At 35.4% G+C, this 22976-nt stretch overlaps 1 protein-coding gene across 9 annotated transcripts in view; it reads left to right on the plus strand.

The window, feature by feature from the left end:
* The window catches only part of CDK12 (cyclin dependent kinase 12), a 71807-nt gene that overhangs the window by 13715 nt on the left and 35116 nt on the right, over positions 1-22976 (plus strand). For all 9 annotated transcript variants that reach the window (XM_045182178.3, XM_045182177.3, XM_045182180.3 and 6 more), the window contains 10 exons: positions 803-979; positions 1768-1907; positions 2532-2702; positions 7394-7583; positions 12597-12653; positions 13278-13379; positions 18752-18829; positions 19806-19922; positions 20403-20534; positions 22251-22462. In XM_045182178.3, the coding sequence (XP_045038113.2) occupies positions 803-979; positions 1768-1907; positions 2532-2702; positions 7394-7583; positions 12597-12653; positions 13278-13379; positions 18752-18829; positions 19806-19922; positions 20403-20534; positions 22251-22462 (1376 nt within the window). The remainder of the gene's footprint in view (positions 1-802; positions 980-1767; positions 1908-2531; positions 2703-7393; positions 7584-12596; positions 12654-13277; positions 13380-18751; positions 18830-19805; positions 19923-20402; positions 20535-22250; positions 22463-22976) is intronic.

A 22976-nucleotide genomic window follows, 5' to 3' on the forward strand; every position in this document is an offset into this window, starting at 1 on the left:
ACACAAAATCCTTACTTTACTCATAAATAAATTGAGATAGTTAAAAAATTGATCTCAAAGCTGAGGTTTCTAATCTATTCCAGAAAAGCCATTCTTTTTTTCCCACTACTACTGTAACTTATTATCATGAGAGACCTTCTACTTTACCTGCTTTAATAATATTGAAATAGTTGCTTGGACTGTTTCTCCTTATATTTTTAGTTTTAGAGTTATTTATTCATTTTGGCTGCTCAGATATGGTTGTCTTTTGCATCCAAACCAATGGAGTAATAAGTGAGTGTATTTTTCACTAATTTTGATTTCCAGTTTACCTTTATTTCTTTTTCCAAGTTTTCTCCACATCTTCAGCAATAATAGTGTTTTTTACATTGTTGAGCTCTCATTTCTTATTTAAATCTTTGCTGGCTAAAATAATGGAGTAGGTTTGCTGACTTCATGAGTTGCAGTGATACTTTGCAAATTTAAGATGATTACTTCTTGTGTTTCATTTCATCTCAGTAAAAATCCAAATAGAATCTTGGGAAGGACATTAAAGGATAGTTTGTTAAAGTACCTACAAGTATATTGTAAAAAAGTTTATTGTTTCTTTAATATACCATAGATTTCTCTTTGTAAAATTCAAGTTATCTTTAACTTTGATAAACACTTTTTTTTTCTTATCTTGTATTACAGGGCTTGTTTTCCTTTAAAAGTAAAATCGTTGTAATCTTTAAATAGCCAGACATTCTAATCTTTGAAAGTTTTATTTGTATATCCTTTAAGTAATTGCAATCTTTTTCTTTTCTTCATCTCTGTTGTTTAGTCCAAAAGAAACTCTGCCTTCAAAACCAGTAAAGAAGGAGAAGGAACAAAGGCCACGGCACTTACTCACGGACCTCCCTCTCCCTCCAGAGCTTCCTGGTGGGGATCCATCTCCCCCAGACTCTCCAGAACCAAAGGCAGTCACACCACCTCAACAACCATATAAAAAAAGACCAAAGTGAGTTTTTGGAGGGACCTATCCTTAATTACAGCTTTTATTACAGTGAGGAACCTTGGGGCCTAAATCTCATACTTTTCCTTATATAACCCACACCAGAATCATAGAAGATTGGGCCTAATGTATATCTTTTATTTAATGGATAAAAGCCTACCTAGGAGACCCATTCATCTGCATCTACAGATAACCTAGCTGGGTGTTTTGTTTTGTTTTCAGAAAATAATTTCCCCAATCCAAATATACTGTGAACATTGATCCCATTGTATCTTTTGAGTTCATAATACTTAGAACATTGAAGACAAAAAAGCTTTTATTCAGGGTTTGTCAACCATGTACCCATTACTTAAATAACATAAATTGCATGCCATAAGCATAGTAGAATCTGGGTTTGATTTTCTGATTGTTAGCATTCCTTTCTTAATAAAAAGTTACCTTTACTGAGCATGTTTTGTTGACAAAGTGTTATATTTTATTTTTATTGTAATCCTATGTTGTAGGGATTATTTTCCCATTCTGTAGTTGAGGAAGTGAATAATCAAGAGGTAAGAAAGTAAGCAGCAAATCTATTATTTTATCTTACATCTTTCTGAAGTAAAAAAAAATCTGTTTTAGCCATTGTGAGAGACCATTTAAACTATTTATTTCATATTATTTAATTCCTGCCTTTCAAATAAAGAAATTCATAAAAGATTTAGGAGTCAGAGGAATTATAAAAGAATTGTTTTCTTTGAATAGACTTAATTTTTAAAAATAACTTTTTGTTTTTATTTTTGTTTTGCCATTTTTAGAATTTGTTGTCCTCGTTATGGAGAAAGAAGGCAAACAGAAAGTGATTGGGGAAAACGCTGTGTGGACAAGTTTGACATTATTGGGATTATTGGAGAGGGAACCTATGGCCAAGTATATAAAGCCAAGGACAAAGACACAGGTAAATATTGCCTAAAAATTCTAGGTATCAGCTTTAAAAGTTAGCAATACTGATGTCTTATGAAGATTTAGAAAAAGCACATTTTGAGTTCTAACTTGGTCTCAAAGTTACTAAATATACTGAAATTTTCCAAAAGAATAATATAATTATTATAGTTTTAAAAACCCTCTCTTTTACTATTTATTGTGAATGTTTATTAAAAGTTTGCTTGGAATTTAAGAGAGAGTAAAAGTAAAATGTAAAAGTTGCTCTTGTTTTGATAATAATATTTATTTTTTTATTACCATTTAGTCCCCCTATACTCTGATCCCCCCACAAATAAGTTGCTCTTTATTTGGTAAGGGGTTAGTCCTTGAAGATAAAATGATGTAGTTGAATTATTGGTGTATTTAAATAACCAAAGTTTTTAGGCCTAACTGAATATGGAATTAAAAATTCAAATCTTAAATTAAAGATAAGAAAGAGAACTTAGGGATTTATTTTTTAAGATAAAAAAGTATCTGTATAAAGCATTAAAATAGGCATTAAGTCTGTCTTTCAAAATAGGGGCATGTATTGGCTGGTTCGTGATGGTGGTCAGCAAATGCTAATTGATAATGTAACAGTTTTAATTTACTATGACAGGAGAGCTAGTGGCCCTGAAGAAGGTGAGACTAGACAATGAGAAAGAAGGCTTCCCAATCACAGCCATTCGTGAGATAAAAATTCTTCGTCAGCTAATCCACCGAAGTGTTGTGAACATGAAGGAAATTGTCACAGATAAACAAGATGCACTGGATTTCAAGAAGGACAAAGGTATGTGCAAAGAACTATGTATAGGGTGGATTGCTACATCTTACTTTCCTTTCTTAGCTTGTTTGCCTGTTTGAATTGTTAAACAGTTTGTACTAAACTCAAGCTTCTCTCTTGAACCTATACCAGAACCAAAGATGTTAGTTACCAGATTGCACTTGTTCTGAAAAGTGCTCATTTTATAAAATATTCATTCTTCATCAGAGTACTCTTATACTTTTAGAAATCATTGTTATTTATTAAAATTAGAGTCTGCTGTACCACCTAATATGGCCAGCATATAAACAATTATAAGATTCTTTTCTAACCAAAGTTTTAAAATCTTTTTTTACAAATTATAATAATGGAAGTTGAAACCCAGATTTATTATTTACTCTCATTTTTAAAATTTGTTTTTAATTATAGTTTACATATTATATTACTTTCAGCTGTACAACATACTGATTAGAGACATTCATGTCCCTCACAATATGATCACCACAAGTTTAGTATCTATCTGTCACCGTATGTAGTTATTATAATACTACTGGCTATATTCCCTGTGGTATACATTATTCCCTATGCTATGTTCACCATGATTAACTTTATAATTGGCAGTTTGTACTTCTTAATCCTCTTCATCTTCTTTGCCCATCCTCTCACCCCTTATCTATCTTGGAACCATCAGTTTTTTCTTTGTATGAATTTGCTTCTTACTCTCATTTTTACATCATCCTTTCTGGTTATTGTTTATGTGCATCCACATTTTTACATAATTTTTAAACTAATACAGTTTAGAATTCAAAGCAGGTATTTCTAAAAACAATCTTCAGCCCTGGCTGGTGTGGCTCAGTGGATTGAGCACTGGCCTGCGAGCCAAGAGTTGCCAGTTCGATTCCCAGTCTAGGGCACATTCCTGGGTTGCAGGCCAGATCCCCAGTGGTGGGTGTGGGAGAGGCAACCACACATTGATGTTTCTCTTCCTTTCTCCTTCCCTTTCTCCCTCCCTTCCCCTCTGTCTAAAAAAGTAAATAAATAAAATCTTAAAAAAAACACACAACAATTTTCAGATTTGTTTTCCTGGATTTGTAACTTTTATGTCTTTTGGAGGATAAAATTGTTTATTGTTTCTGTACTTATGTTTGAAGTAGTCTATATGTGACATCTAACTATTACTGAAATCTGAAGATTTAGAGATGGGCAGCTATGAAGAGATGGCATCTGTGAATGTAATCTGGAATGTTAAGAGAGAATATGATTTGTAGAAAAAGGGAATGGGATTAAGAATACACAAACTTCCAATTGTAAAATAAGTCAAGGGGATGTAATATACAGCAAAGGAAATACTATAGTTACTAATATTGTATTAACTATGTGTAGTGACCAATGATTACTAGACATATTGTGGTACTCACTTCATAAAGTATATAAAAGTTAAATTTCATTGTGTTGTATACCTAAAATTAACATAATATTGTATGTCAACTATAATTAAAAACAGATTTTACAAAAAGAGAAAATATGAAGTACATGAATTTATAATGTAACGGATAAAATTAAGCTGGACCTTTTTACAGAGCCTCAAAGATATTAATTAGCCCTGTCTGGTGTGGCTCAGTGGATTGAGTGCCGGCCCATGAAGCAAAGGGTCGCCGGTTCCATTCCCAGTCTAGGGCACATGCTTGGGTTGCGGGCCAGGTACCCAGTAGGGTGTGCATGAGAGGCAACCACAAAACCACACGTTGATGTTTCTCTCCCTCTCTTTCTCCCTCCCTTCCACTCTAAAAATAAATAAAATCTTTTTTTAAAAAAGATACTAAATAGCCCTGGAAAGTAGCACCTCTTGCATTGGTAGAAGTAGTTTTAAAGCAAATAAAAGGAAATTCTGCTTATGCAACAGTATTTAGATAAATTTATGTAAGTTAGATATGATATTAGGTTTATATCCTGGCATGTCTTAACTTTTTCTGATTATAAAAATAATTAATTGTATAGTTTTCTTGTGCACAAGAAACACAAGAAAATGTTAATTGATTGCTTCTGGAGAGAGACTTGACCATGCCACTATGTACTGTTTAAATAATTTGCCATGTCTAAGTTCTTTTTTTTTAATTAGTAGCTGTGGCTTTTTGGTTTTTTATTTTTTTAAATTATTTTATTGTTGTTCAATTACAGTTGTCTCCATTTTCTCGCCGCCGCTCCCCCCCACCCCAGCTAAACCCACCTCCTTCCCTTGCTTCCACCCCTTGGTTTTGTCCATGTGTCTTTTACAGTAGTTCCTTGAGTTATTTTTTAAAAAAATAGTAAGATAATGAATGGATAGATGCAATGCGTGCCCATTGTAGAAAAATTGAAAATATAAAGAATAATAAAATGTCATCCAGGCTGGTGTAGCTCAGTGGATTGAACGCGGGCTGCGAACCAAAGGGTTGCTGGTTCGATTTCCAGTCAGGGCACATGCCTGTGTTGTGATCCGGGTCCCCAGTTGGGGGCATGTGAGAGGCAGCCACTTACCGATGTTTCCCCTCCCTTCCTCCCTCCCTTCCACTCTCTCTCAAAATAAGTAACATCAAAAAAAAAGAAAGAAAGAAAAGAAATGCTCTGGCTGGGGATCAAACCTGCCACTTTAGCATATTGGGACCAGGCTCTAACCAACTAAGCTACCTGACCAGGGCACATATTTTTTTCTAGTACTTTATATTATGTGTATTTAAACATTACTGATATCAAAGTGTACTTAGTGTTTTATAACTTGTCATGAGTAATTTATCATATTATTAACATGTTTTAATGACTGCATAAAGACAGATGAATCCAAGTTTTCTTTACCAGTCCCGTTGAGCAATTGCCAGTTTGAAAAAATATGTAATAGCACTGCATTGAGCATCTTTGTGCATAAATCTTTACATTTAGATTTCTTTAAAAAATTTTTATTGATTGATTTTAGAGAGCGAGAGGAAGTGGGGGGGCATCAGTTTTGTTGTTCTACTTATTTATGATTCATTGGTTGATTCGTGTATGTGCCCTGGCCAGGGATCAAACCCAAAATCTTTGCTAATGAGATGACGCTCTAATCAAGTGAGCTACCCAGCCAGGGTCTAGATTTATTTCTTAATAGTTTCTGAGAAGATAATTATTTGGTCAAAGGGGTTTTCATGTTTAATGTTAGCTTTATAGGAAAAGATTAATAATTTATGTCCCACCAATGAGGACGTATTTTTGACATATTGATTTTTTTAATGGAGTACATTTTGGTTTTGGTCATCTTGATAAGTGAAGTATGATATTTTGGATTAATTTTTTTTTAAGATTTTATTTACTTTTTTAGAGGGAGAAAGAGGGAGAGAAACATCTGTGTGTGGTTGCCTTTTGCATGCCCCCTACTGGGGACGTAGCCGGCAACCCAAGCATGTGCCCTGACTGGGAATCGAACCACCAACCCTTTGGTTTGCAGGTCAGCACCCAATCCACTGAGACACACCAGCTAGGGCTGGATTTCTTTTTCTTTCTTTCTTTTCTTTTTTTTAAAACTGATTTTAGAGGGGGAGAGAGAGAAACATCGATGCACTCATTGGTTGATTCTTATATGTTCCCTGACTAGGGATGGAACCTGCAACCTTGGCATATTGGGACAGTGCTCTAACCAACTGAGCTACCTGGCCAGGGCTTGGATTGCATTTCTTGTATTACTTCTGAGTTTGATCTATGTTTCTCAGTTTTACTTATTTTCTCTATTTTGAGTTGTCACTTTATGTTCTTTGTCTACTTATATTTTGCAATTTTTGTCTTTTTCTTGTTCATTTGTATAAGGTTGTAGCCAAATCTCTTTAAAATACTCCTTTATTAGAGTGGTTCTTAACTTTTTGGGGGGTCATGGACTTCGTCAAAGATGGATCAGTTTTTTTTTTTTAAATACTGCATATTTTTTTTAAATGTTACACATTTTAGAGAGTTCAAAAAGTCCTTCAAGCCTGCCCCCTAGATTGAGAATCCTTGCCTTTGTGTTACTAGGAGACAGACTTTGAGACTGGATATATTATTTTTTAATTAGGTCTAGAATTTATGTGATATTTTTTTCTGTCAGGCACGCTGTTGAAAGTGGAATGATAGTGTGGATTTCAAATGTTTTAAAATTCTCTTAATGCACTTTTCTTTTATCTACTTCTAAATTTAGGTAATTTAATTAGATGATTCATCTTTCAATTCTTAAATATTATGAATTTTACTAATAATTCATACCAAATATTATAAATATTCTGCCCTGGCATATTATGTGAGTCCTGTTAACTAAGTTGTACAGACTTCTACAAAAGTAATCATAGACAATAGGTAACAAATGGGCATGGTTGTGTGTTACAAAGACTTTGTTTACAACCAACCAACAGACGGGATTTAGCCCAAGGTCTGTAATTAGCCAATGGACTTAAATCATAAAAAATAGTAGTAATACAACATGACTGAAGCACTTGTCCCCCTCAAGACAGTAGTCTAGAGAGTCCTAGATAAGGAGTCAGAAGATTAATTCAGTTAGTAGTTCTGTTACTTATTATTAGAAAGGGCAAGTTATTCAACTACTCCTGAGTTTCAGTTTCTTCATCTATAAAATTACGCAGTTGTTCCAGAGAGCCTCATGGTCAACTCCCATATTATATTAAAATTTAAGGCATTGTCATTTCATGTTCTTTTACTATTTTTAATTTTTTTCTTTTATGTAGGTGCCTTTTACCTTGTATTTGAGTATATGGACCATGACTTAATGGGACTGCTAGAATCTGGTTTGGTGCACTTTTCTGAGGATCATATCAAGTCATTCATGAAACAGCTAATGGAAGGATTGGATTACTGTCACAAAAAGAATTTCCTGCATCGGGATATTAAGTGTTCTAACATTTTGCTGAACAACAGGTAACACAGTAAAACCAAATGAGGTTAAACATTTTTTCTCTCTCTTTTGAACCTCTTAGTTTAAGTTAGTTAATTGGGGTTATAGGTAGACCCAGTAATACAGTTTTTTCATTTACATACATCTGAGGTTTGTACCTTAGGAACAACTTATAATAGGGGTATCCTGATCAGCAGTTCCCAGACTTCAGTGTTAATAAGGAATTAACAGAGGTAGGATTGTACATTGTAAACAATTTAAGGAATCACTCACATCCTACAGAAATATTCAGAGATTTTTTTGTCATAGTGAATAATATTGTTGTGGTCATAGACAAATTCAAACACAGTTTGATTTCTTAATGAAACTCTCCCTTGTTTAGTGGAGAGAAATATATGCCTGCTGTTTTAGCTGCTCTTAAGACTCTCAATTACCAAATTTCAGAGTATACACAGGTGTGCAGTTGGTGATTGACCTTTCTGACCAGTACTTAAAATTCCATGTTTTAGCAGTGTAGGCAGACATGAATTTGGTGAGGGACAGTGCTAATTCTTTGGAAGCTTTTATCATCTGTGTTCTTCCTTTCTGGCTGTTTACCTAAATTACATTGGTAATATCAGATGTTTTATGGACAGTAATCTTTGGTGATAGCCCTATCCATTGAGGAATAAAAAGCAAGTTTGGTATTACTGAAATCAGTCCAGTGTTTGGTTCTTTAGGAAGTGGGGCTGTTTACAGTCATCTTTGTCTGATTCACCCATTGTTCAATTATATTTGACAAGCATTATCTGTATATGAATATGAAATGATTATGACGTATTTTCGTCTTTGTGGAGTGGGTTAACGAATCATCTAGTACTGCCCAGGACTCTCCTGGTTTTAGCACTCAAAGTCCCATATGGGACGGTTGGTCACTGGAGAGCTCTGAGATTAGTAGGGGGGCTAAACAAGTAAATAACTTAATTCAATGTACATTTATTAACCCCCCCCCCTTTTTTTTAAATTTGGGAGCACCTAGGAAGATGCCATCTAGAGGAATGAATAGGCATTTATCAGAAAAACTGACAACAGAGGGCTAACTTTCTAGGCAAAAGAAATTGCACAGACAAAAGTACATAAATGTGAAAATAACACAACATAATCCAGAAAACTAAAATACCGGTATTGGTAGGGCAGGAAGGGTAAAGTTGGACAGTTGCAAGGAAACAATTTAAAGATTTTGTATGTGTCACTAAATAGCTTAAACTTTGTAGGTGACAGCCACTGAAGGATGTTGGTTAATTTAATTCTTTGTTTTTAAATTATGTAATTAATGCATTATTTAAATTAAAAAATATATAAACTATATATATTTGTACTTAAATATCTTTATGAGACAAAACATGGTGTTAAGAGATTATTTCTTTCTGTTGCTATCTCTATGATCCACAATTCTCATTAAAGCTGGGCTTATTTAATCTACACCCATAGTAGTAAGGCTTCAAGAACTTGATGGCTATCAGCTTGCAGCTTTCCTGGACTATAGTATTATCATACTTTCCTCTGTTCTTTTTGCTCCTCAATGGGGAGCTGTCTCAGGCCAGGGAATAACTGAAGTCCTTCTTGGTGTCCTTTCTGGTTGGTGGGTCAGGCCCTTCCCTGTTCCCAACTTCCCACATTCAGAAAATTCAGGAAACTAAGTGGGATGTAAGAGTCTCATGGTCTGATCCATACAGCTTCTACTCTTGCCTGCTTAATTCTGGCTACACAGAGACTTTGGGTGAGTTGGCCTGGAGAGAATTGTAAGGAGTCTTCTGCTGGACAGGAAGGAGAAAGCAGTTGATGAGAGCAGGGAGGAGAACAGGACTAATAGGTCACATGGGAGTTCCAAACTAGCAGTATATGCAGATTCAGGGGTTATCAAGCATAGAAAAGATGTAAGAAGATGGAACCCAAGGGAATGGTCAGAGAAAGAGGAAGAAAATAAAGAATATCATGAATGCAAAATAGGCAAGTTTAAGAAGTGCATTAAGAGAAACTGAAGATTAAAAGGTCAGTGGAGACAGTGTGGGGTAAGTGGGTGGGTAGCACAATTAATAGGAAGGTGATGATGGCAAGTGTGTCTTTAGTTTTTAATTTTTATTTTTTATTTAAGGATGCAGAGGTTTGAGCATATTTAAATGCTAATGGAAAAGAAAATCAAGAGAAGTTGAAGATTCAGGAAAGATCCAAAATAATGTAAAGGAACAAGTTTCTAGAGGAGTTGAGATCAAGGCTACAGGTGGTAGTAGCCACAGGTATAGGTGTTAATTGTCTTTGAACAAGAGATTGACACACTTGTTCTGTAATTGAAGGAAAAGAAAGAAAGAAGGTTATAGATGCAAGAAGTTTGTAGGTAACAGGATGTTAAGTAGCTCTCACCTGGTGACTTCTGTTTTCAGTGAAGGTTATTACTGAGAGTGAGGGGGGGGAGGATGGATTAGGAAATGTGTTAGGTGCTGGTGATGTTTAGGTCTAGCCTATTTTCCTATAACTATGTCTATTGCCATTTTAACTTCAGTCTGTTGTATGCCTCGAGTCTTAGATTATCTCAGACTCTCAGAATAAGGATGCCAAGAAATTTGAGGAATGCATTTTGTATTCAAGTCAGCCATTTTCTTTCTTTTTTGCTTTTCTCAGAATTTGATTATAAATTGAGCTTTAAAATATAATGAAGTTAGGAGCAAGTAGGTAAGAGGTCCTTAATCCTAACTAGGAATGATTAAAGTTGATTTAATGTAAAGTTTTGTTGTTACAGGCATATCTTGGATATATTGCGAGGTCAGTACCAGACCACCCCAATAAAGCAAATTTGCAGTAAAGCGAGTCATATGAATTTTTTGTTTTCCCAGGGCATATAAAAGTTACCTTTACACTATGTTGTAGCCTATTGAGAGTAAGCATTATATCTACAAAAAAAAATGTATATACCTTAGTTTATTTTATTTTTAAAGATTTTATTTATTTATTTGTAGAGGGGAAGGGAAGGAGGAAGAGAGAAACATTAATATGTGGTTGCCTCTAGTACACCCCCAAATAGGCACCCTTTGGTTCACAGGCTGGCGCTCAATCCACTGAGCCACACCAGCCAGGGCTATACCTTAATTTTGAAGATACTTTGGCCCTGGCTGGTGTGGCTCAATTGGTTGGAGCATCATCCTCTACACGAAAGCATTGAGGGTTCGATTCCCGGTCAGGACACATACCTGGGTTACAGGTTTGATTCCTGGTGGAGGTTTGTATGGGAGGCAACTGATAGATGTTTCTCTCTCTGTGTCTTCCCCTTCTCTCTAAAATCAATGAACATTTAAAAAGATATTTTGTTGCTAAAACATGCTAACCATTTTCTGAGCCTTCAGTGACTCCTCTTTTTTTTTTTTGCTGGTCAAGGGTCTTGCCTTGTGTTGATGAAAGTACAGTAAGACAAAGACCAATAAAATACTGTATGCCTGTAGTACTTTGTTTTACTGTTCTGTCCCATTGCTGATACTTTGAACAGCACCTCACAGCATAGCCTCTTTTTTTATTTCCATCTCATCTTTCTGTCTGAACTGAGCTATCACACACCTGAGATATCCCCAGTCTTTAAAAAAAGAGTGAATGGCTTTTCATTCCCCAAGAGGTAACACAAGCTGTAAATGTAAATAGATAGTCTACAAGATAACTTAGACAAATATGATTAACCTGAAATAATCAATGGTTTTTAATAGTTCCCCAATATTTTGTGTTGCAGTTATTAAAATATTACTCGACATCACTGTCAAAGACAGAATACTTAGTAGAGTGAAATGTAGGTATGAGCCCTTTTCAAGCAAGAGGTTCTCAAAGTGTATAGTTCAGAACAGCAGCGCTGACGTCACCTGTGGGCTTGTTAGAAATTCAGGTTTTAGGGCTCTGACCTACTGAATCAGCATTTCTGGGAATGGGGCCCAGGATACTTTTAACAAGCTTTCCAGGTGATTTTTACTTCATACTAAAGTTTGAGAGCCCCTCTAAGGTCATAGTTGTATATTGTTACGGTATAGGAAGTGATGACATTTTTTTGGTAGAAGGTCTCATTCATAAAAATTGTTTGCTCTGATCAAAGCTATGTTGCCTGTTTGAAAAAATCTGTTATAGTCACAGTGGTGTTTATTGTTTATTATGAAAAATGTCAAATTACAAGAAAAAATTGAGACACTAATTTACTTAATAGTTAATACATATATAATTAACATTTTACTATATTTGCTTTTTATTTTTCTGCTTGAGTTATTTTAAAGTAAACTACAGACATCATTACATTTGACCCTAAATACTCTGACAAAATTAACTATTACCTATTAACTTCCAACATTCAGTCCATATATTATACAGTGTCCAGCACAAATAACACCCCTTTTTTATTACAAAATCTTTTATTACAACCCCATAAGCCTGTAACTGTGTAACATAACAATATCACACTCAAGCACACCATATGACATTTTAGATGAAATGTTCAAATTAAAACTGTAAGTTACTATACCTATACTATTACCCTAGCAACTGCACTCAAGCAATCATTACTTTTTCTGGACCCTGTATTTTTTTCAGTTACATGAAAAATGTCTTATATACCTAGTTTGTTGAAACCAGAAACAGTCAAAGGGTATAAATTGGATATGATTGTTAGGTCTCTTAAATCTCTCTTAATCTAGAAAGTCCATTTTTCCCCCTCAATAATTTGTATTTAATATTGTAGGTCCTAGTCAATGTTGTTTGCCAAGAAATAAATGATATATTTGATTGAGTCAAATCCAAAAACATAGTAATAAAAAAGAAAAAATCCTAAGGCTTGGTAAACCCTAAGGTTTTATAAACTGGAGTAGTCAAAAGATACTTAACCTAGGAGAGTGACCATTAAAAGTAGAACAAAGAGCAGAGGTTAAAATTAATTTTTTGTAATGTTTTTAACTCTTAAATTAATGTTTGCCTTTTTAGGTATGATTTGAAAGTTGTTGCTGTTACTTATGAAAATAATTGTTTTTGTTTTACAGCGGGCAGATCAAACTAGCAGATTTTGGACTTGCTCGGCTCTATAACTCTGAAGAAAGGTGAGACATTTATCAAAATTACATGTGGGAAATAGGAAAGAATGTTTTTTATTCTTGGATATCCTAGTATCCTGCAAGTTGTAGTAAGTGTCTGAGTTCTCTAATTTCCTAAATGTGTTACTGCCTAGATTATAGGCAGTAAATTCTATCTAAATTCTTTTTTTTTTTAAGTTTTATTTATTTATTTTTAGAGAGAAGGGAAGGGAGGAAGAAAGAGAGGGAGGGAGAGAAGCATCAATGTGTTTCTCGCGTGGCGCCCACTGGGGACCTGGCCTGCAGGCCTGCAACCCAGGCATGTACCCTGACTGGGAATCAAACCAGTGACCCTTTGGTTCATAGCCCATGCTCAAGCCACTGAGCTACACCAGCCAGGGCTCTATCTAAATTCTTAGATCATCCTTAGACTAAAAGGAATCAACCCAAATTGGAATGGAAGTTATTTTTTCCCTTCCTACTTTTGTCCAACTTACTTTTGAACTATTAGGTTGCTATGGAGCTGTTTTGAAAGTCTTGTCTTCAATTGGCAGCTATTTCTATTTGCATTTAATTGTACAAGTGTATTGCATCAGAAGCCATTGTAAATTTATGTCATGTTTTTGTTTTTTTGCTTTTTTTGCATTTTAGTCGCCCTTATACAAACAAAGTCATTACTCTGTGGTACCGACCTCCAGAACTTCTGCTGGGAGAGGAGCGTTATACACCAGCCATAGATGTTTGGAGCTGTGGGTAAGGCTCCCTTCACTTTTTCTTTTGTTTGTAACTCTCATTTAACTTGTATCCTGTTCTCTCTCTACATTGACTTTTTTGCAGCTTTAAGTTCAAAAGGGTAGGGATTTCAGAGAAGTCTGTTGAATATATATTTTTTTAATTTTATTTATTTCTTTGTATAGACAGGGGATGGGAGGGAGAAAGAGAAGGAGAGAAACATCAATGTGTGGTTGCCTCTTGCACACCCCCATACTGGGGACCTGGCCTGCAACCCCTTGGTTCACAGGCTGGCACTCAATCCACTGAGCCACACCAGCCAGGGCAGAAATACTTCTTTAACATTTCACCAATTGTCATTTTATTTCTTTTAACTTAGTTTGAATTGGGATCCAAATACATTCAAATAAGATCCATGGATTGCCATTGATTATCTGAAGTCTTTTAATTATAGATTCTCTATCTATCTATCTTGGGTCCCCTCACTCCTATTACAATTTCCTTAGAAGAAACTGGGTCATTTGTTGTTCTATAAAGTTTACCACAGTCCACATTTTGCTGATTACATCCTCCTGATGGTATTTTTCAGCATGGTTCTCTGTTCCTTTTATTTTCTGTAAATTGTGGGTGAATTCAGGTTTGATTCCCAATCATCCACTGACCCTGAAACTACTTTACAGATGGTTTGGAGTACTTCTGACAGATTATAGTCAATGGTACGTCAGGGTTGTGTATGGGAGACACAGGGAGCCTCTGCCCAGAGTACAGGCAATAACTGGGTACAATATCTGTGAAGAATTTAAAAACAGTAAAACAATGTACTATATAATAGTCTCCTTTTTATTACCATCTTATACAGACAGTTCTGAACAATGTCTGATAAAATGTTCCTACTAAGGCAGATTTATGCACACACACACACACACACACACACACCCCACTTTACATAATATATAATTGTTTCTTTTTGAAAGGTTATCAGTGAGCATTAGTGAGCCCTGGCCGGGTTTGCTCAGTTGGTTAGAACATCATCCCGATAACCCAAAGGTTGCGGGGTTCGATCTCCTCGTCAGGGCACATAATAAGAATCAACCAATGAGTGCATAAATAAATGGAACAACAAATTATGTCCCCCTATAAAATCATTAAATAAAAAAATTTTTAAAAGAAAGAAATGTTACCAGCTATTAATGATCCACATCCATTAATTCATTTGTGGTTATTTTGTGATGGTGATATTCTAATTATAGCATTCCTTCCTGAAATAAAAATAACTTATTTATTTGGCTAACCCTAGATACAAGTGATATCTTGTAACCCTAGATACAAGGAAAAGGTAGGGGAAAAGGTTTAATTCTTTTATTTACCAGGTTTCAAGATAGAGAAGTGGTTTCCTAGCATTCTCTTACGATGACCAGAGAGGGTTTTTGGGCCTTGTTTTTTAGTTTCATAATGAACTCATGGAACTAAACATACATGATGTGTTTTACTCCGTTATGGTTATCATCCTTATTCTGTTCAAACTGTCCAGTCTTTGGCTGGTGGGAGTTTATTCAGGTTAATTCTTGAGTCCTTTTGATACATCCATAGTAGTCTTTTATGACACTTTATTTTTTCTGGTTCCAGGCTCATCCTCTGTATTTCTTGCCCCACACCTGGCATCGGCCATTTCCTTAAGGCACAGGTGGCAAAGGCCTGCGGCCAAATCTGGCCAGGCACCTTGTTTCTACCTGGCAGCTCCGAGTTCCTTGCCCCTAGTTAAGGAAGGAGTAGTTACATTTATACAGTCCTAAAGTTACACTGGGCCCTTTGAAGGCAACCACAAGGCTGATACGGACCCCCGTGAAAATGAGTTTGACACCCCTGCTGTAAGGAGTCTTAGTTCCTTTTTGTTGAAAATATTTACCATTTGTTTTTAAGGGGAATGTTTATTAATTGTTTTTTACGCTGTATGACTTATACATAACATACATGGTCTTTGACCTCAGTGTTTTAGGCTTCTGACATACATATTTGCCAGTGGAGCATATCGCTTTTCCCCAATCTTTGCCTCTATTAATAACATTGTTTAAAAGGAGCACTGCAGGGATTTTATTTCAAAATTCAAAAGGGTGAAGGAGAAAGACAGCATAATTTCTGTGGTAGCCTATCTAACTCAAATGAAGCTTTAGTTAAATTTTACTGACTCAAGCTGGGTGTGTTTATGTTCTGGACTATTTGCTTTAATAGTATTAGCATTTAAATTGTCACAACTAGGCTCTCAAGTTAACGCTCCATTAAGATGCACAGGGAAAGTTCTTAGCTCTATTGGTACTATTATTTCAGTCTCTGCAACCTGCCACCTTAGTGTGATAGCAAAGTGTTGATTGCATAATGATGGTCTTCCCCATTAAAGGACTGGAAACTGAAATTTAAAAAAAGAAAATACAAAAACACAATCGGAAATTACAATTATAGAAAATTAGACTTTTCTTTAAAGCCCAGTGACTCGTTGAGTTGAGATTTGATGTGAGCTTACTACTTTGGTGATGAAAGGTAGTCTCTCTGAAGATATTTTTGTAGGGTATTCTTTTCAGAGAATTGCTGGAGCAGTTCAATTTGAAATTCTGGTCAGAAACTAGAAAGACTAGTACAATACATTGTACCTAGAGTCTGAAAACCCTGGTGGGTTGGTTGGTTGGTTGGTTGGTTGGTTCTTTCAGCCACTGTATTTGGAATTTTATTTGGCAGTTAATGTTGGAAACAGAATTAAATTTTATTTTACTTTTTTATCACTGGATAAGGTTTGAGAGAATGTAAGAAGTAAGAATTAATCGTTAATATTAACAAATACTAATAAGAAGGTGCAAATAACTTGAAGAGCTAGGTTTGTTTTGCTTTCTCAAATTTAGTTAAGCTAGATGATTTCTAAATAACAGCAAATAAACATTGGTTGTGTATTTTTGAATAAATCTCATATCAAAGCACAGACCAGAGGAGAGATTCTTTGTCCATTTTTTTCTTTTCCCACTTTATTTATTTTTTAACGTGGGGTTTTTTTTTAATGGTTTTATTTATTTATTTATTTATTTATTTATTTATTTAGAGGGGAAGGGAGGGAGAAAGAGAGGGAGAGAAACATCAATGTGTGGTTGCCTCTCATGTGGCCCCCACTGGGGACCTGGCCCATAACCCAGGCATGTGCCCTGACTGGGAATCCAACTGGCGACCCCATGCTCAATCCTCTGAGCTACACCAGTCAGGGCATCTTTTCCCACTTAAAAAAAAAGAAATATTTCATGCATATGAAAAAGTATAAAGTACTCGTATTTTTCATTTGTTTTTAAGTTTATTTTGAAATATTTTTAAATGTACAAAAAACGAGAACATTACAAAGTAAGTCTTTTTCAGATTTACTAAATTTTTTTAACCTTTTAATTGAGGTATATAATAAGCTGTATATATTTAACATATGCATATTGTATAAACCAGTGAAACGATAACCTACAAAAGTGTCCATGTGCTGCTTTGTAACCTCTCTCCTCTCTATACCATCCCATTCCCAGGCAATCATTGTTCTGCTTTCTACCACTGTTGATTAATTTTCATTTCTAGAATTTTATAGAAATGGAATCATACAGTGAGGGTATGCTCTGTTTTCCTCTTGCATCATTTTTTATCTGGTTTTTAAATTTTTTATTCTCACCTGAGGATATGTTTATAGATTTTAGAGAGAGGGAGGGGGAGAGAAAGTGAGAGAAACAGAAACGTCAGTGTGAGAGAGAAACATCAATCAGTTTCCTCCTGTACACTTCCCGACTGGAGATTGAACATGCAATCTAGGTATATTCCCTGACTGGGAATTGAACCCATAACCTTTTGGTCTATGGGACGACCAAACCACCTGGTCCAGCCAACTAAACTACCTGGCCAGGGCTCCTCTCGCATCTTTTACTCAACATAATTATATTGAGATGCATTCATATTAAATTCACTAATTTTTTTTTTAATCCTCACCAAAGGACATAATTACTGATTTTAGAAATAGGGGAAGGGAGGGTGAGGATGTGAGAGAGGAACATGGATCAGTTGCCTCTTGTACATGCCTCAGCCAGGACCAAATCCACAACCTAAGTATGTACCCTAACTGGGAATTAAACCCACGACCTTCAGGTTTACAGGATGATGCTCTAACCAACTGAGCCACACCAGCCAGGACTTCACTAATTTTTAACAGCTTGCTGCATTTGCTTTTATATTCATTTATGTATGCATGTGTGTACATATGTCATACAATATACAATATGTAAATAGAATAAAATACATGTTTATAAAAATACCAAATATTTTTTCCCAGAACTATTTGAAAGTAGTTGTATTATCATGCTCTTTTCCCTCTTAATATTTAATGTACATTTTCTAAGAACAAAGATAATCTCTTACATAATCACAATACAATTATTAAATTCAGGGAATTTAACATTGATACACTATATTTAATACAATACTTAACATTTTGCATTCTCATTTTGTCACTACCCTAAATAATGTCCTGGAAACAGTACCTCACATGATAGAGAATCCTATCCGGTATCATTTATTATATTTAGTTGCCATCTTTAATCTGGAATAGTTCCTTAATCTTTCTTTGTCTTTCATAACTTTTATATTACATGAAGACTGCAGACTCAGTAGGTTCAGGTTATGAGTTTTTGGCTGGAATATTCACTCCATAACTGTTCTTTTCAAGTATCACATTTATATTAACATGAACGCTGTTTGCCTCTTACTGATGCTGTTAACTTTGGTCACTTGGTTGTCTTGCCTCCCACTAAACAGTTACTAGTTTTCCTTTTGTAATTAATAAGTAATCTGTGGAGAAAAATTTGGAGACTAATATGTCAATATAGTTTTCAAAAGGTCTTTTCAAAATGATAAAGGTGTTTAAGCATAATGTATTTGTGAAAGTATCAGTATTGATACTGATCTTGGCTGATGACAATAAACTTTTTTACAAATAGTGCCAAGAGGGCTACAGTATAGTTATGCTATAGGAACTTCTGAGCATTCCTGTAAAATGAAGCATGGTTTTTTTAGTCTTCAGTTATTTTTTAATTTACAATGGAGTATATAGAAAAGGACTCTTGACTCCTTTTCTGTGCTTATATATAGACTGTCCTTTATAGTTGGCAAGGATTTGATCTGCTGGCAAATTTAAGTCCTTTATAGTGTCTGTTTTCGCTGCAAGAAATATATTTTCTGTTACAAAACTCAGGCACTGCAGTTTTGGGCTAATTTACAACATGGTATATATACTATAAAAGTTTATATACATACCATAAAAGTTTATTGAAACACACTTTAATTAGACTTCAGGGATTTCTCTTCTGACCTCTCAATTTTACCCTTTCTAGATGCATCCTTGGGGAACTGTTTACAAAGAAGCCTATATTTCAAGCCAATCTGGAACTGGCTCAGCTAGAACTGATCAGGTACAACTGTGCATGTGCTCTGAGTGCCTAAGTGTGATAGTCACATCCTCTAATTTCTAACACTTTTCAGCCATTCTGCTAAATGATTTTGTGCTCCTTGTGTCCAAGTAAGTTTCTCTTTACTCACTCAGGTTTACCATGTATTTTGCATTGTGCTCTATATAGAGAAGTTGTATTCCACCTACTTTTTAGGTCTTACTTTGCATGTTTTTTATTCTTCATATAAAAGCATGCCATTTTCAGGATAGTTATTCCATTTTTAGGTTAGGATGAGATCATATTTATTCAGCACACATTTATCGAGCCTGTTTTATAACAGATTTTTTTCTCTGTTAAAACTTTAGGATTCAGAGATAAATAAAATAGGTCCCTGCCTTCAAAGAGCTCAGAGTTTAGTAAGTGATACAACATGTATGCAGATAATTATAAAATAGAACCTATAATAGAGGGTTTCAGAAAGGCTTGGGGTCAAGGTAGAATTTGGGTTGTTTTATTCAATAAGATTTAAGGGAAGGAATACAGCCAGCTATGTAGGCTTTTTAAAAGGTAGTATATAACTTGTTATTTGTTATGCAGTAAACTCAATTTTCCATCAGAATTTTCAGCCTTAGGCTCTCTTTTGCCAGTTTTTTCTGTAGGGACATTATAGGGCCAGCTCAGCCCTTGGTGATTAACACTAACTGAACTGAACAAAATTGATAATGAAAATCTCTGTGGAGAATTAAAAACATGTTTTACAAAACCAAATACTTGGATCATTTTAAACTATGTGCCACTATTTTCTCTTCATTATCTTGTAACCAGTTCTTTTTGTCCTAATTCTCTATTCTTAAAGCAGTGAGGTCAGGTTTTTCATTCTGCATACCGTCTAATTTAATAAGCTCTCAGGACGTAATCGTTTCTGCTTCTAGAATCTCCAGAATTCATGATGCTGACTTACTCACTTTTTTATCTCTGCTTTCTGCTTTGTTTTCAGTCGACTCTGTGGTAGCCCTTGTCCAGCTGTGTGGCCTGATGTTATCAAGCTGCCCTACTTCAATACCATGAAACCGAAGAAGCAATATAGAAGGCGTCTACGAGAAGAATTCTCTTTGTGAGTTTGGCAAAAATATACACTTAATTTCTGTGTTTGACTGATGTTTGGTTTGCACCTGGCCTTTTCCTGGCCTAGGGAGTTAGTGTGGTTCCAATTTATTATGGCAACACACCATAGAAAAACATTTTATTTTTGAACGAAGTTCTGTCACAGCCTTTTTGTAGTTTTCTTTTTTGAAGGCTTTAAATGATAGGAAACCATTTTATTTTGAACATTATATATGTTTTTTCATAGTCTTTTTGATCTTTCCAAGACAAAAAGAGAATGTAATTGCTGGCTTCATATTTTCTACCTGTGTTATAGCACTTCTTAAATCCTCTGTGGAAGAAAAAACCTGCTTGCTTATTTAGCCAGCTTCCAACCCCCTTTCCACAGTTTTACGTGGAACTGGAAATTCAGAGACCTTTGATGCAAGGTTACAGGTTTAAGAACTGTGGGGTCATTGTGCGCTTGTTTTCCCTCTCTTCCTTTCCACAGCATTCCTTCAGCAGCACTTGATTTACTGGACCACATGCTGACACTAGATCCTAGCAAACGCTGCACAGCTGAACAGACCCTACAGAGTGACTTCCTGAAAGATGTTGACCTCAGCAAAATGGATCCTCCCGAGTAAGTGCTGGTGTTCGTGTAGTGACCCTAAACCTCCCCCTCCGCCCCCCCACCCCAGGCCTTGGAGATGAGAAACTCAAAATAATTGATCTTTAAGAGGAACTGCAAATGGAGAGGTGTCCACAAATAGTACTATGATTGATAGGATATTTTATTCCTTTATTTTTTTAAAATAAGGAATAGATTTAGATACAATATTCTAATTTGACTCAAACTATCTTCTTAAGTTCCTGTATGCCCAGTATATTGCCCTAAGAACCTCCTTGAAGGTATTCCCTTGAGTTTTTACTTTTTTTTTTTTTTTTTTTTTTTGAATTTATTTATTTTTTAGAGAGACGGGATAGGAGGGAGAAAGAAGAGGAGAGAAACATCCATGTGGAGGGATAACATTGATTGGTTGCCTCTTGCACATCCCCAACTGGGTCTTGCAACCCAGGCAAGTGCCCTGACCGGGAATCCAACTGGCAACCTTTTGGTTTACAGGCCGGCACTCAATCCACTGAGCCACACCAGCCAGGGCTAGTTTTTACTCTGAATTATTCCATCTACTTGAATCCCCTATGTCTGTGATGACCATGTATGTTCCACACTTACAAGGACAGTCCTAATTTTAAATAGTTTGCATCACTGTTAGATCCCATGTCCTGAATTTCGAGTAGAAAATGTGGTCTTTGAATGTGTATCTCTTTCATCAGAGTTTTATGAATTTCCTGTATTCTCTAAGATCCTTAGAGGTTCTACACTCACAGCTCACATTCTGGCAAATAAAAAATCTTTTACATTTAAATTATCACTGACAGCATTATAGCTTTCATGTTAGACTTTTTGGGCATTTTTTTCTTATAGAAAGAGTGTGTCTTAAAGAAATGCATAGAATGTTATTAGCACATGAATAGATAGTAACTACAAATCTGATTGTTCCAAAGAAATTTATTGCACTAGAATTTTGATACATTGAATGTGGCTTGAAATACATAAACCTTTTTACTGAAATTTGGGACCTCTTGTAATAGATTTTTGGCTACAGTAATCTTTATTGTAGGAAAATTCGACCTACTTGGGACTATTTGCATTATCATGGGAAAGCCTGGAAATATATTATATATATATTAAAATATTCTAATAAACCCCAGAAATGAAAATATCCACTCATGGAAGTTCAGGGGGCAGAAAAAAGAATGAACCAGTTTTTGGTCTGGTTCACAGACCAAATAACACATAAATTGATTTTACACAGAGGGTGTTTAATCATGATATGCTTATATTGTTCCAAGATTTAAATTACCACTTTGCCTGGACTTTTTGTAGCCATTAACAAGCCAGTCATCTCTGTTGTTTATTCTCAACTGAAACTTGACCAGTAACCTTCTTCTTCTTCTTCTTCTTCTCCTCCTACCAACCAAAAACAGTTATAAGACTTAACTGTTTGGCTGGATGTGGGCATTTATATAGCAGGTGTGTTTCTGGTTATTAGCAAGATCCTTATTTCTCACTGTAGAAATCTTCTGGGCTTTTTAACTTCTATTTTTTCAGACTATTGTATTCCATGATTCTTTTTATACTGCTACTATTTATTTACTAACTTCTCTATTTTTTTCTTTTCCTTACCCTTTCCATTTCCCACTGCTCTTTGCCTTCCCATTTTAATATCTCGTTCCTCTGTTCACTCACTTACATATTCCCACACACATTTCCCCTTTGTTTGTCTTTTTTCAGCCTCCCCCACTGGCAGGATTGCCATGAATTATGGAGTAAGAAACGGAGACGGCAGCGACAAAGTGGTGTTATGGTAGAAGAGCCACCTCCATCCAAAACCTCTCGAAAAGAAACTACCTCAGGGACAAGTGCTGAGCCTGTGAAGAATAGCAGCCCAGCACCACCTCAGCCTGCTCCTGGCAAGGTGGAGCCTGGGGCTGGGGATGCAATAGGTCAGTGCTGGGATAGAGACTTTGTGCTTTTTAAAGCACATTTTGGCAGGTTTTGAAGGTTAAGTGCAAGGATGTGTGTGTTTTAATTTTTAGCTACTGAAGCATTTATAAAGAGGTTGATGTTCTCATTTAATGGAAAAGGAGATAAACCAAATTTTGTATATGTGGTCCAGAAAGCCTACAATAGGTTATTTTCCATTCCTGAAATAAGGAATACTTCGTTAGAGGTGTGGCGTAAGTCAGTAAATTAGGTAAGCCAAATTCAACGTAAGATTAGTTCATCCATGGAGCTCTAACACACATAATTTGAAGCCCTGTATATGTTAGATTTGATAAGACCTTCTTAGAATCCAATCATGTTAAATCGTAATTGCTAAATGTAGTTAGTTCTGTAGACTGTCATCTGATCTAAATATATCCAAAAGTGTATAATAATGAACTTTCATAACAAAGTAGTTCTGTGGTACCACCAGTTTTTCTAAACTACAGATATTTTTTCCTCGGCTGACTTTCC

This window comes from Desmodus rotundus, chromosome 9, assembly GCF_022682495.2.
Source record: "Desmodus rotundus isolate HL8 chromosome 9, HLdesRot8A.1, whole genome shotgun sequence".
NCBI lineage: Eukaryota > Metazoa > Chordata > Mammalia > Chiroptera > Phyllostomidae > Desmodus > Desmodus rotundus.